General features: G+C 45.6%; 1 protein-coding gene across 13 annotated transcripts in view; it reads right to left on the bottom strand.

The window, feature by feature from the left end:
- Positions 1–8,113: 8,113 nt before the first annotated feature.
- GTF2I (general transcription factor IIi) overlaps positions 8,114–13,622 on the bottom strand; it is a 94,285-nt gene continuing 88,776 nt past the window's right edge. For all 13 annotated transcript variants that reach the window (XM_074328439.2, XM_074328445.2, XM_019754947.3 and 10 more), the window contains 5 exons: positions 12,707–12,735; positions 11,339–11,380; positions 10,515–10,556; positions 9,961–10,035; positions 8,114–9,256 (listed from right to left, as the gene is read on the bottom strand). In XM_074328439.2, the coding sequence (XP_074184540.1) occupies positions 9,977–10,035; positions 10,515–10,556; positions 11,339–11,380; positions 12,707–12,735 (172 nt within the window). In that variant the 3' untranslated portion in view covers positions 8,114–9,256; positions 9,961–9,976. The remainder of the gene's footprint in view (positions 9,257–9,960; positions 10,036–10,514; positions 10,557–11,338; positions 11,381–12,706; positions 12,736–13,622) is intronic.

Below are 13,622 nucleotides of genomic sequence, written 5' to 3'. Positions count from 1 at the left end.
ACATGTGTGCGAGGACGTGCTTACCCTCGTCCTCCCCGTGGCCTACAAGGCCCATCTGTCACCCCTCGCCTCATGGCTCCCTCTCCCACCACTGGCCTCTCTGCTGCCCCACCTCAGGGCCTTTGGCGTCTGGCTCCACTTAGGCCATCTTCTCCCACAGATCCCCAACTTCCTCCCTCACTTTCTCCAGGTTTCTGCTCAAATGGCACCTCCCCTGAGAAGCCTTCCATGATAACCACACATAACATAGCGAAACGTTGTGCCTCCCCGTGCCCCTTTTCTGTTTTTTATTCAGAGCAGGTATCATAACTGGCATAGTACCTATTTTATTTTTTTAATGTCTCTCCTTACCAGAGTGTGAGCCCGTTTAAGAGCACGGGCTTGGCCTGTTTGGTCACCCAGTGGGCCCTCCATAAATGTTCGCATAGTGACTGCAGGGTTCACCGAGTGAACGCAAGGCCCCCGTGGGAGTGTGTGCAAGCGTTAGGTGCACATCCGCGGTGTGTCAGCCTGCCTGAGGGCCAGGGCAGCTGCGACAGACTTTCTGACCTGATCAAAGAATGAATCAGAGCTGACTCTGTTTCCTCCTGAGTGAAATGGGATCACTATATCTGCCCAGAAGGGGATTTGGGAGGGACAGTTGAAGAGGGAAGCAGCATGCTGGAAGAGAGGCTGGGCCTCTCTCACTAAAGCCTGGAGCCCTAGGGCCAGGCAGATGCAGGCCTGGGAGGCTCAGAGGTTATAGAGCTGGTCCAAGGTCACACAGCAGGTGTCTCAGACCCAGACAGTCAGGCTGCAGGCTCGGGTGGGCGGGGCCAGTTTGTAGTTCAGATGGGCAGATTGCAAGATTGAGAGACATGGCAAAGGCACTCAGAGCCGTGGGTCCCCCTGAACTACTAGGGGCAAGGGTTGGCATCTGATTCAGAATGATTTGCTTGGCAGCGCCCCTTCAATCACTGCTGCCCCTCCCACCCCACCTGGAGGTCACCAGCCCTGGGTGTTTTGGCATAGAATTAACCCCTGGTCATTCGCAGAATGTAAATGAATTTACGAGACTCTACAAGACTAAGAAAATATTTATTGAAAGTAAAAAGGGGAAAAGAATTGAAAACCCAGAAATAAAGCCACAGAAATATGGGCAGGTAATTTTTCACCAAAGGAGCCAAAAACATACAATGGAGAAAAGACAGCCTCTTCAATAAATGGTGCTGGGAGAATTGGATAGCCACGTGCAAAAGAATGAAACCAATGCTATCTGTCACCATGTGCCAAAATTAACTCAAAATGGATCAAAGACCTAAACATAAAACCTGAAACAATAAACTGCATAGAAGAAAACATAGGTACTAAACTTGCAGTGCTTGGGTTTCATATTTTTCCAAGGATGTAGGGTGCTTGTCAGCTTGCAGGTGCAGTGCTAACCAGGGGAGTGAGAGCCAAGTGGTTAATGTTTAGCTGTTCCTGTTAGCCCACAAGCTCACTCCTGTTAACTCTTTGCCTGTCCCATCCTGCCAGCTCACAGGTCTGCTCCTGTTAACTCTTTACTTGTCTCATCACTGGGTATGACCAGCCTTGTAAGTCCTTTCTCTGGTCATTTCTATTTACGTATTTAGGATCTTCCCACACAGAAGGTACACTACTCAGCAATGAAAAGGGACAGCTACACACAAAGAGAAACCTTCCAGACACAATGTGGTCGGGAGAAGGCAGATGCAAAGCACACCTTCTGCAGAGCATTCAAAACTGCCCAAGTCAGTCTATGGTGTCGGAAGCCAGGGTGACCTGGGGCGGCGGTGGGAGGCCAGTAGTGACTGCAGGGGAGCCGCAGGTGGCAGGGGATGGGCCTTCTTTTGATAAGGGTGCTAGTTCCACAAGAGTGCTCACTTTTGAAAATTAATCTCGCTCCAGGCCCAGAAGATTGGTAGACAGATCTGTTCCATGGCTCTGTTTTGCTTCAACAAAAAGTTGAAGACAAAGAATGGTTGGAGTGGGGTCATATGATGGGTCCTGTCCTCACTCAGCTTCCTGTCGGGAGGGCGGCCCCTGGCAGCACAGCACTGGGCTCACTGCTGAGCGGCTGTCCATGGATTCCTCCTCCCTGATGGACACAGCTTGTCTCTGGCCTTCCCTGTCCCACATGCTGCGTCCTCGAGGTCCCTGCACGGACACCAGACTCCCAGCATTGCTCATGGGCCTGGTGAGCGGAAAGGCAGAGGAAGTCGCCGGCGGGTCATGCTGCAAGCAAGACCTCCTTCTGGGTGCGAGGACTGTGGCCCTCAGCACTTCCTTCCTTTCCCCCCACTGCTCTTTCCAGTCTTGCATAACTGCCTGGCCTGGCTGCCCTGTCCTGTGAACACCAGCCACAGTGGCCCCAGCCATCAGCTGCTATCTTTCCACTTCCCTCCTGTGGCCTCCCCATGGGCTGCCTTGCCTCCACATGGCATCCGGCAGAGAGGTGTCCAAAGCATGAAGTGATTAAAAACTCATGTTTTACCTCTGGGAGCAGGCTCACAGCCTTGTCAGGAAGAGATAGGATTTACTTCAATGCATGGATGACACAAGTGAGTGACCAAATGATTAAAAGAAAAGGAATAAACAAAAATGAAGGAAGGAGGTAATGAATAAATATAAGATTGGGGGCACAAAATACAAACTTTTTAAAGTTGTAAAACTTTCAAAAGAAAATTGCAGGACAATGTACAATTTAACTAATTCTTATAAAATTTTGGTTATTATAAGTACTTACACATCAGCTGGTATGATGACACCGAGCCTCCAGAATCCCCCACTTCCCATGGAGAGCTGGCCAAGGACTTACCCTGCATCAGGAGCGCTTTGTATCTATGATCACATCTTGTCCTCACAATGAGGCTGTCAGGTAGGTACTATATCACCCCCACTTTATAGATGGGAAAACTGAGGCACAGAGAGGTACACAGATTGCCACACTGGTAAGGCAGGAGCTGGGACTTGAACCCAGGCAGTCTGGATCCCAGGCCCATGCTCTTAAGCACTGGGCTTCTCTACCTTGTTTTTGAACAATATGTGAATGAAGGGTGACTGGGGGTTCATGAGGAGCCAGCCTGCATGAACGCCCCAAGAGGGAGATGGTCATATCAGGCCGGACTGGAGGGGAGGCAGGAATTCCCAGACTAGCCTCAAGAATCTCGGCTTCTCTCCAGTTGAGGAACTGGCCAGCCTGGCCCTTCCCCAGATGGGCTGGGCTGGCCAGTTCCTCAACAAGGAAATCCCCAAGGCTGGGCCATGGAGATAGGTTGTATGGAGAGGGGTTTGCCACCAGCACCCCGGCAGTGCCCTCTGGGACCTTCTGTCAGGAGAGGGAATCTAGGGCTTTCCAGGGTTGGAACAAATCAGCCCTCGCTATGGTACAGTCCTTTCCCATCTAAGCACTTCAAGTCCTCCTGCCCCTTCTCAAGCGAGAGCAGCCGAGAGCAGCCTGGATCCCCATTCCAGGCTCCATGAAGAAGCCTCCCGGGCCATACCACAGGACCACTTCTTGCCTGGTGACTGGTAGGCGGAGGGGCCACTTGGTGGGATGCTGGCTATGCGGGGCTGAGGGTCTCACAAGCAGGTGTCTCTGCAGAAAGGCAGGCCACTCACCATCTGTTTCCCAAGGGACCCTGAGTCTTCCTTTCTCAGCAAAATCAGACCATGAATGGGCTCTGGCCAGATCAGTGACAGACCTTGAGGCCTCATCAGAAGGGAACCAGGTGCCTGCACTCGGGAGACAGGCTGAGAACACACCTGAGCCACACACTCTGGGAACCACACACCCTGGTAATTCCTTCCTCCTTGGCCTAGGCACACGGGAAGACGTGCACATTGACCGCTGGCTGTGCACACGGTGGCCTGACTCATGGACCTACTGGTAACTCTGACTCCCATTTCTAGTTGTGTGTCCCTTGGCAAGTTAACTCAAGTTTAAGCCTGGTTTTCATCTGTAAAATGGCACTAAGTGTACCTATTCCTTGGGCCATTGTGTTCCATGAGAGCAGACACTCCAGGTTGCTGGGACCACCTGTGCAAGGCTCAGACCACGGGGCAGGCTTGTGTTCTCTGTGGGAACTGTCAGTGGGGAGATTGGTGGGAGTGTGGGGTGCAACTCTGGTCTAGAGCTGAAAGAGCTCAGCCTTTGCTCTGCCCAGGGGTGGAGCTGAAGGCAGAGCCCGGGGGAAGGATGGAGGTTTTCCCAGACCAGGCTGGGCTGCAGACAGCAAGGCCACGGACAGAGCCTGGGAGTACTTGGGGCAGGGCTATGTGTCCCACTGCCCTGCAGCGTCTGGCAGAGCTCAACACCAACATGGCCCTTGGCAAATAACCTAATGCATGGGGGCTCTGTGAGCCAGGCCCACTCCAAAGCCAGGGGCCCCCAGTGCCAGGCCTGTGCCCGCCCCCCTCCAGACCCACCTCCTTGCTGAGGGGGCCCAGATGTGTCATGCGGTGCAAGTTATCTGAAGCTCATCATCCAAACATCAAGGCTAAATCCAGCAGCCAGCTGTGACCACAGGAAGTTTTGTGATGATGTTTGAACTTGAAACTATTTCCAGTAATGAGAAAATCATGCCTTGGGATCCAGTCACCAGGGCTGGGCGGCCATTTCTGTTGCTTTCCAGCTCAGAGACAGAGTGCAGGCAAGTCAGCTGGAAGCATGAAGTCAGGCTGGGCCTTACCAAGGGCCCAGCACCTCTGCCAATTCCAAGGGAACAAAGGAATGAAGGGGTGGGTCCCCTGCAGACAGGTGGTTTACAATGGTGTGAAGTGGCTGGTCATGCCACCTTGCATCAAGCACCAAGACCAAAATGATGCTACCTGTGGGGCTGCAGCTCGTCTCCTAAAGACCGAAAAGTAAACACTTGCTAGAGCTTTATGGCCATACACCATGGGTTGCCTGCTCCATCCTTGCCTTTGTGGAAACCTGCACTTGCCGTCTTTCATCAAGGATTTTTCCTAGAGGATCTAGACTGGTCCTCTTACGGGAAGGACAATTTTAGACAAAATTGCAGAGCATGAATTCAATAGATCCTTTCAGGATTTATCTAGATCTTCTCATAGCCTAGGAGGTGGCCTTCCTCCCTTTGCTGCCTCTGGGTGAGTCCACCCCCAATGTTTTACTGAAATGAGAGGGAACAACCCTCACCAGGTCCTCAGGCACTGCCAAGGGCATGCTCTTTACTAAGGGTCATAACTGCTTTATAGAACTTGACACTGTAGGCTTTCAATGAGCAACCTTGAGACCATGCATGAAGTTGATGTTACAAAATGCCTGTCAACCATCTACTCTTGCTTCTGAGAAGGAAATCCGGCAGGAAACACCTTTACAAATAGGTATTGTATCATAGCTTGCTTGACACTTCCTCAAAATAAAACCACAAGGTATGTGGTTGGGGGTGAGACAGGTCAGGAGGGAGAGGTAAGGCGACACACACACCACTGTTGACCAGAATAGGGAAGCTGGGAAAACTGTGAGCTAAACAAACCCAGTTCCAGGAGTGAGGCAGACCCTCTGAACCAGCCGGGCTAGGCTAGGTTCAGTTTTTGTCAACAGGCCACCAGGTACCTAGGGACCCATGATTTCTACAACCAGCTGCAATTTGCTTTGTGTTCTTTGAGCCAAGGTTGGTAGCTATGAGGTGAAATACAGAAAGCTAATGACCTCTTATCACATATTGGAGTAAGACAGAATCCTAACTGCGCAGGCTGGGGAAAGCAACTCTTTTGGGGGTCTAAACAAGATGGGAGCCCCATCTGTACTCCTCACACCACTCACAGGGAGAGCTGGTAACTAAAGTGGGCTACAGGTCATCTGAATTCCTAAAACCCTGCCTCCTTTTCCTCCCCCACCACAAGGAAACCGAGGCATCCCTGGGAGAACATACGTTCCAAACACATACCAGTGCAGAAACTGGGCTCCCACTGAGGAAGATGAGTACTGGGCAGTACAGCAGATGCCCACTAGTGGGGATGCCAAGCAAGTCCCTTGAATTTTAGACCAGGGCTAGGGTGTTAAGTGGAAAGGCCCGTCCCTCAATCTTCCTCCGACGGACCTTTTGGTCTTGGGGGGTGAAAGAAAGCAGAAACGGAGGCAGGAAGAATGCGCAGAATAACCAACCTACTTCCAAAGGGAGCGGGCCACCTGCTGCACGTCACAGCATTGTAGGAGGGCTGCGGGCTGCAGACCTGGCCTGAAGTCCTGGCCCCATCTCCAAGCAAGACCAGGGCAACTGCTTGCTTCTGCCTTGACGTCATCTCTGAAGTCCCAAAGCCACCTTGGCCAGCAGTGGGCGCAGTCAGTACACCTCATCTCACTTCATGCACGATGGGTGACTTAGACCCCTGAAGGTGAAGGTCTCCTATGATAGGCTAACTGCTGGGAAGGGTAAGCTTGTGTGCACTGAGTAGAATTCAAGTCTAGGTGGGCAGACTGCCTCCCAGCTGCTCTGTGCCCCCACGTAAGGGCAGAGGCTGCTCCACAAACAAAGCTTTGCTTTCCCGCTACTGCAGGTCCAGAGCTTGGGATGGGGGGATATTGGCATTTAGCCCAACTCCACTGACAGGATTTAATTTGTACCATGTACACATTTCTTTGGTTTTATGGTCAGATGGAAATTTGCTCAAGAGAACAGCTGTCTAGAAGCTCGGATTTTGTCATCAAGTCTGTTCCCAGTCATTCTACTACATTCTCTGGCAAAATAATGTTTATCCTTGAACTATTATGGATTCAGGATCTTGTTTCAGAAACACTAAGCACACTGAAATTTCTTGATTTTGTCTGGTTCTTACTGATCTCATAAAGATCTTGGTGGACGAGTTTAATCCCCACTGCCAACGAAGTCAGGCTATGTATCAATTGTCTCATTTATGGCTGCACTGGCCTATTCATTAATACAGGCAGCTGGAGGCTTCATCTTACAGACTTGCTGGGCTCTGCATTAGCAGGCCAGGGTGGCACTGCCATCCATCTTTAAACAAGCCCAGGGCCTGAAACCAGGGCTAATTTTGCCATTGCAGGTAAAAAGGCAATTTGGTAAGGTAGTCACCTTGCCAGAAATCAATGCTGTTCTAAGGGAAGCTTTCCTGAGGCACCCGACTGCAGGAGGCAGAGACTGAGACATGCTGAGATTCAGGAGACAGTGAGTCAGCAGGAACGGTTTATTCCACCGCCTCACGCTTCCAGTGGAAGACAAGCCGGAGCCACAGCACCCACTGCCTGAGGTTCAACATTTCTTGAAGGACCTGAGCCTGTTTTGTTTAGATGAGACGGAATGGGGCAGGAGAGCATTCCTTAAACCTTTTAGAAGCTGTCAAGAGGCTGTAGGTAGTAGACTGGGGGCTTGTCCAGAGTGCAAACTCCGTTCTACTTGGCAGGGACGAGAACACTATTTAAAAAATGCTTTCTAACAGTACGTATGAAAACAAAAAATGTGCATACATATATACAGAATTTTTATACTGAATATACCTATACTGGATAGGACAACAAACCTCCTTGGTAAGTCTGTGGTACCACAAAATTTTTGTTAAAAAGAGACTTAAGCATAGGAGCTTAACTCCCTTTACAAGCAGCCTTCGCATGGGCACGATTCTCCATGTTGGGACGTACGTGTGGGTGAGGACAGTGTGGTTTTGTACATTTTCTGAGAACACTTTAATGGGACCGTGACATTCTACTGTAGGAGCCGTCTCCTCCTAATGTCTGTTGGTAGGTTAATAACAAGCTAGTTTTCCTGAGCACCGATTGTAGGGCACAGGAGAGGCCGAGGGCTGTGCTGAGAACAGAAAGTAACTGGAGTCAGTGTGATTTTTATGTGGGAGGCGCTAATGTATGTGCTCTGTCTGGGGAGGGGTTCTGACCTCAAAATCGTACCTCAGCTGCATACAGCTGGCATGTTACAGATGAAAGGCTGGGGCCCCAGCCCCCACGTTTAAGGGCAGATGCACAGTGGTCTCAGAAGCATCGTGGCGTCCTCGCGAGGACCTGCACTCTGAACAGTGCCAACTAACCCTCATTTTGCATTCCACCTACCACCGAACCACCCACGAGTTTCCCCAGATATAATCATGAAAACACCTTAGAAAGAAATAAATTAGTGTGTGAAAGGCATGGATGGATTTTATTTATTACCCTATATCTACATTTTAATTTGAGGTAAAATATAAGCAACACATAAAAATGCCTATTTCTGCTACCATGTAATATAATTCTCCATTGTGAATATTGTGATAAAGCTAATGAACACTCTATGCCATCACATACTCTAGCTTTTCATATAGCTGGGATTTTACAACTCTTATTGTCTGTGAAATCTCAACACATGTCAGATTCTCCTAGAAATGGCGCAGAACAGCAGTGGGTGCAGAATGGTTTATGACCCCTCACTCCCCACACTGGAGCCTCAATGTTACAAGTAGAATTATAAAATAATGAAGGCAATGAAAACCCCTTGAGATTGATCCAAGCTGGAACAGTGTTCCAAAGAAATCCACACCACAATAGGTTACATGACAGTGAGGCTTTAGTGTCATTTCGCTTGCCCAAACACTCATACCTGATCTTAAACTTCTGGCACACCATGCATTTTATTTGGATGACAAGTAAATGTGGAAGAGGTTCTCCTATAAGGTATCCCACCTATAAGCCACACGCAGAGACTCTGACCTCTTACTGGCTACTAGGTAATCCAGATGGTTGTTTTTTAATTAGGATAAAAAAAACGTATGAACCATGATAGATAGCTTAGGAAAAGGTTTAGTCAAATATACAGATACTAACTGTTCACTCAGTCATTAAGGAGAGCCGTGAACAAAAGGATCATTTAAATGATTTTTCAGATAGAAAAACTAAAGAACTAAACTATCACAGGTGTTTTCTTCACTGCAGAAGCTGAGATGTTCAGTAGGAGATATCTTCACTTGATTGGAAAATAAACACCATAGCTGAAGGCTCTGCTGAATCCGTAAAAAAAATCTGGTGCGATTCATCCCTGTCATTTTCCCTGTCATTTTTCCAGCATTGCTGTAAAATCCTTATAATACATTCCAAAGTAAACCAGCCATTCCAAATCTACAGTCACTCTGCTCTTTAATTCAATTCACAGAACTGCTGAAAAAGTAGACATTTCTATCTAAAAGTAGAAAAAAAGGTTTGTATAGAAGGTATTTCTGTTATACAAGTATATTACACAGCTTGGGGCAGTAACAGGTCCGAAAAGCTCTTCTCACCCACTGATACTTTAAGCTAAAATAGGAGAGAAAACAAACAAGCAAGAAAACAGGTTAATCTGATTATAGGAATTAAACAGTCACACTTATCACAACTTAGTTAGCACGTCAACCCATGAATTGATAGTACATGGCAAATTCCATGACAAAAAAAGTCTATAAAAAATGCAGCATCAAGTACAGATCGGTCCTGTCAAGCTGTGTCCTATTAGCCATCAGCTAAACATGCAGCAGCTCAGGCCTAATGAGGTTCAGCAGACATGAGAACCAGGTTCTGCTGACTCCTGTTCTAGAGCTGCCCCTCCTGTTACTAACTGGCCAAGTTTAAGAAGTCTGGAATGCTAGGGCCAGGCTTGTAACTTAAGTATGCAAGACGCACACTGTGCAGCTCAACCAGACTGCAAATACTGTCGCTATGATCAGGGGAAAGTCAGTGTAGGGACAGTGACGCAGTGAACTCCACTGGTGAGACAAGATTTACCCTGTCGATTAAAATCGTTTTCTTTTAAGGCAAAAATGCATTTACACTTTTGACTGACATATACTGATCCAAGGGAAAACCTCTGCTTGAATCTTCTAGCTCAAGCCATGTGGTTATGGCTTACAATTGGACCTTACATGCCCTGAAGGTGGGGCATTTATGGCTGAAGCAGGGAAAACACATTAGCTTGTGGATGTGACGGACGCTACATGGCACCCGGGACACAGAGGCTGAGTTACCCTAGGAGGAAGAGGTCTACCACGTAGGGTCTGGTTCTTGCTTGATCTGAGAGTTTCCATCAGCCTCCTTTACTTCTACCAAGAAAAACAAAAGAGAACCGTTTCATTCCACTATTAATGCAAACCTGCTCAATTATAAATCCGCTCATGCCAAAATATCTACTAACATGATTTAACAGGAATAATACGATACTAAAAATAACATTTTCGGAGACAATAGTTTCTCTAACAGTAAGTTCTAAATGTTGCTACTTATGTTTTCAAAGTAATAAACATCTCATTACTTATGTCTGTAAAGGACCAGCACTACCCAGGCTCTACAGCAGCCACTCCGCTGCTTCAGAGTCATTAAGAATCACTAGGGGAAATGGAGCAAAAAAACCCATGAGTCATCTCTGAACACAATGTTTCTGGACATAGACTACAAATCCAATTCACCCAGAAACAAAAGAACAAAACACCCACAGTTCTAGTTTAAAAGCTGTAAAAACACAGTTAATCCTTTGTCCTAATAAAAGTCTTAAGGAACTCCAGTTTTTGATGACCCTGTTTACCTTCTGTTGTGGGAACCTCCAACTGGCTTGGCTCAGCTGATTCTGAAGAGAAACACATGAAGATTTACTGTAATTATTGTTTCAAAAGTGGCTTTCAATTATTTAGAGTCCAGAAGAAGGAGAGAAAGCTCTCCAGTCTGTGTACACAAACCACAAGTTTAGGATGAAATAATAGCCACAGATTCTTGAGATTAAACACACAATTACTCAACTAGACTTTCAAATTTCTACTTTTCTGAATTGTGTTAAATTAGCTTACACAACCAAAGTATAATTAAATAACAACATAAATTAGCACAGCTCTAACATGAAAGGAAGAAGTTCCTGCTTTATGTCCTCTCCCCCTTTCTTTTGTGAGTTCCCTTTTAATAAAAGCCTTTCATTACTTTCAATGAATCACAGCAGTAGGCCTGACCACTTGGTCTTAAGGAATTTTTAAAACCACAACACACGCATTTCCACCCAACACAATTTGGCTTACAACTACCATTAGACACAAGTGCCATACAGAGTAAAGTTAAAAAGACAACCTTCTCACCCAAAAAACTGCAGTCTACGCACTGGTCTTAGGGTTCGTGACCTTTACCTGACCTGGTACAGTGGGTCAAATAGCATGTGGTCCACAGATGTCAGTCAGGACCTATAGACTGAGCTTATACAGCCTTTAGTCAAAGAAAGTCTAAGGGTGTGTGCACACGTGTATGGTATGTGTAACTGACTCCTAAAAGTGAGGCAAAGGTAAGCATGTGCTGCCAAACAATTCTGTCTGATCTATTTTACCGAAAAAGGAGGAATATTTCTATGTTTTACCCTGCTTAATTTACCTTGGATCACTGGACCTTCTGACTCATTCTGATCAACCAACTCTGAAAATAAAACAATTCATTTAATAATTTAATGACATGCTGTGGCATCTGGAAAGCATTTTTACATACATTCTCTATTTTGGTGCTCCAATTTTACCATAACAGTCACTCTTTTCTTTATGACGAGAAGAGAACAAACATTAAAAGTTCTGGCATGTTCCCTCAAAATAACTAATCCATAGCAATTACCACAAAATTCTATTACAGACTATTGCACAGGGATGAGAACAAAACTGAACATTTTGCAAGGGGCCAGAAAAGCTTAAAATACAATCCATGACCCTGAAAAGTGAAGGCCAGAGAACAGGGTCAAGTGTGAAGCAGTACATAATGACAGGGAACGGGTGTGATGACAGCACGTAACTCAGTTGGGGTGGGGGTGAGGGGATCAACTCACAAGGCTCTGCTGCTCAGTGGCCACTGAAAACCCCTGAACATGAAACTGAAGAGACTTACACCTTCTCAATGAAAAACTTATAGAACTGAATACTCAATATAGATGGATTTCAAAGAGCTAGAATAATAATACCAATTGGAAAAAAAGACTGAAATACCAACGGTATTAGAAAAGGATCATTCTCATTTAAAATGTTTTAAATAAAAAGTTAAAAGAACATAAACATACTACACAAGTGTTTTGCTAAAAGCACTATTTAAAATGCTATGAACATCAGGGAACTGGAAGAACTTATATTTGTTCATGCAACAATATTTGAGAGCCCAGTGTCTACCAGACATTATGCTTAATAATATAAGTTACTTATTCTAGCATAGCAATTACATAACAATAGTAAAAGTAGTAACAGTAATAATGACAAATATAGATTGTAGTCACTGAGAACGTACTATGAGGACAGGCATTGCTCTAGGTTATGGGTAGACAAACTTTTTCATAAAGAGCCAGTTAGTAAATATTTTAGGCTCTGCAGGTCACGAACGCTCTGTGGCAACTTCTTACCTCTGCCATGAGCAAACTGGCTTGGCAGTGTTTTAATAAAACTTTATTCACAAACATGGGCAGGAGCTTGCTAACCCTTTAGATGCTTGACATATGAGTCATTTAAAATGCTCTAAAACGCCCCATGTGGGTACTAATATCATTACCACTTTATGATGAATAAACAGATTTTAAAAAGTTAAGCAACTTGCCCAATTTTACATCTACAAAGTGCATGGTGCTTTAACACTAAGGGCAAAGTAATGCTGACTGCATGGTTATTGCTGTACATGAAGTGAAATTTTACACTGAGCTAATTCTGGAAAAAACAAAAATCCCTCTCACATTCTGGAAAAAACAAAAATCCAAAGACTTCATGAAATACTCACGGTTATTAATCACAAGGCCTGGAAATGGTCTAAAGAAAGAAACAAATTATGTAACAGTTTATTTTTACTCTACAAGAATTTACAGGTATATTCAGTTTATACAACTAGTATTTAACCTATGTCACTTATGTGCGAAAATGAGAAATGATATCTAATACTGTTTTAATCTTATATTTTTTAATCGATCGATAGATACATAGATAAATGAATAACTAATATGGAACACTTCTAGAAAACGTTACATTAAAGATGGTGGGGAAAACAAAAAATAGGAACAAAGAAAAGGAAACAGAGTAATTTTAGTGAAATGATATAATGGAAGAAGGCTTTTTTTCCCAGACCCCTAGAGAATGGCACGGAAAATGAACACTGGTTAAGTGGGGCAAAAATATGGGATTTTTAGGGAAAGGGTATTGAGAGAAGATGGGAGCGGATGAGAAAAGGCCTTGGAAGGGTAATGCATTAGCTATTTCTGAATGCCAGTCCTAAGGGATGTATACTAGAGAGGGTGGGAACTTGACAATGAACTGACTGGGGAAGATTTAGATAGTCAAGTTTTTGTGAGTTGGAAGAGAAGAGTGAAGCCACCTTGGGACTTCTGCTTAGGTGGATGGAAAAGAAGACGTGTTGAATGAACACATACTGTGATAAGCACCTATCAATAATGTAATTCTCATAATGCTGTTAGAGGGTAGGTATAATCATCATTCCTACTCTGTGGATAAAGAGCTGATGTTCTCAAAGGGAACAATTACAATCTCATTGTATGGACAAGGAAACAGAAGTGACTTGGCTGACTTGGGATCAAATCCCTGACATGCCAAAGACAAAACCTTTCTGTAAAGGGCCAGATAGTAAATATTCGAGGCTTTGCAGACTATATAGTGTCTCTGTCACAGTGAATCTAAAGTTTACC

Source organism: Rhinolophus sinicus, chromosome 3, assembly GCF_057876585.1.
Source record: "Rhinolophus sinicus isolate RSI-liver-muscle chromosome 3, RSI-T2T, whole genome shotgun sequence".
Taxonomy (NCBI): domain Eukaryota; kingdom Metazoa; phylum Chordata; class Mammalia; order Chiroptera; family Rhinolophidae; genus Rhinolophus; species Rhinolophus sinicus.
This window is presented reverse-complemented; position numbering and strand designations above follow the sequence as displayed.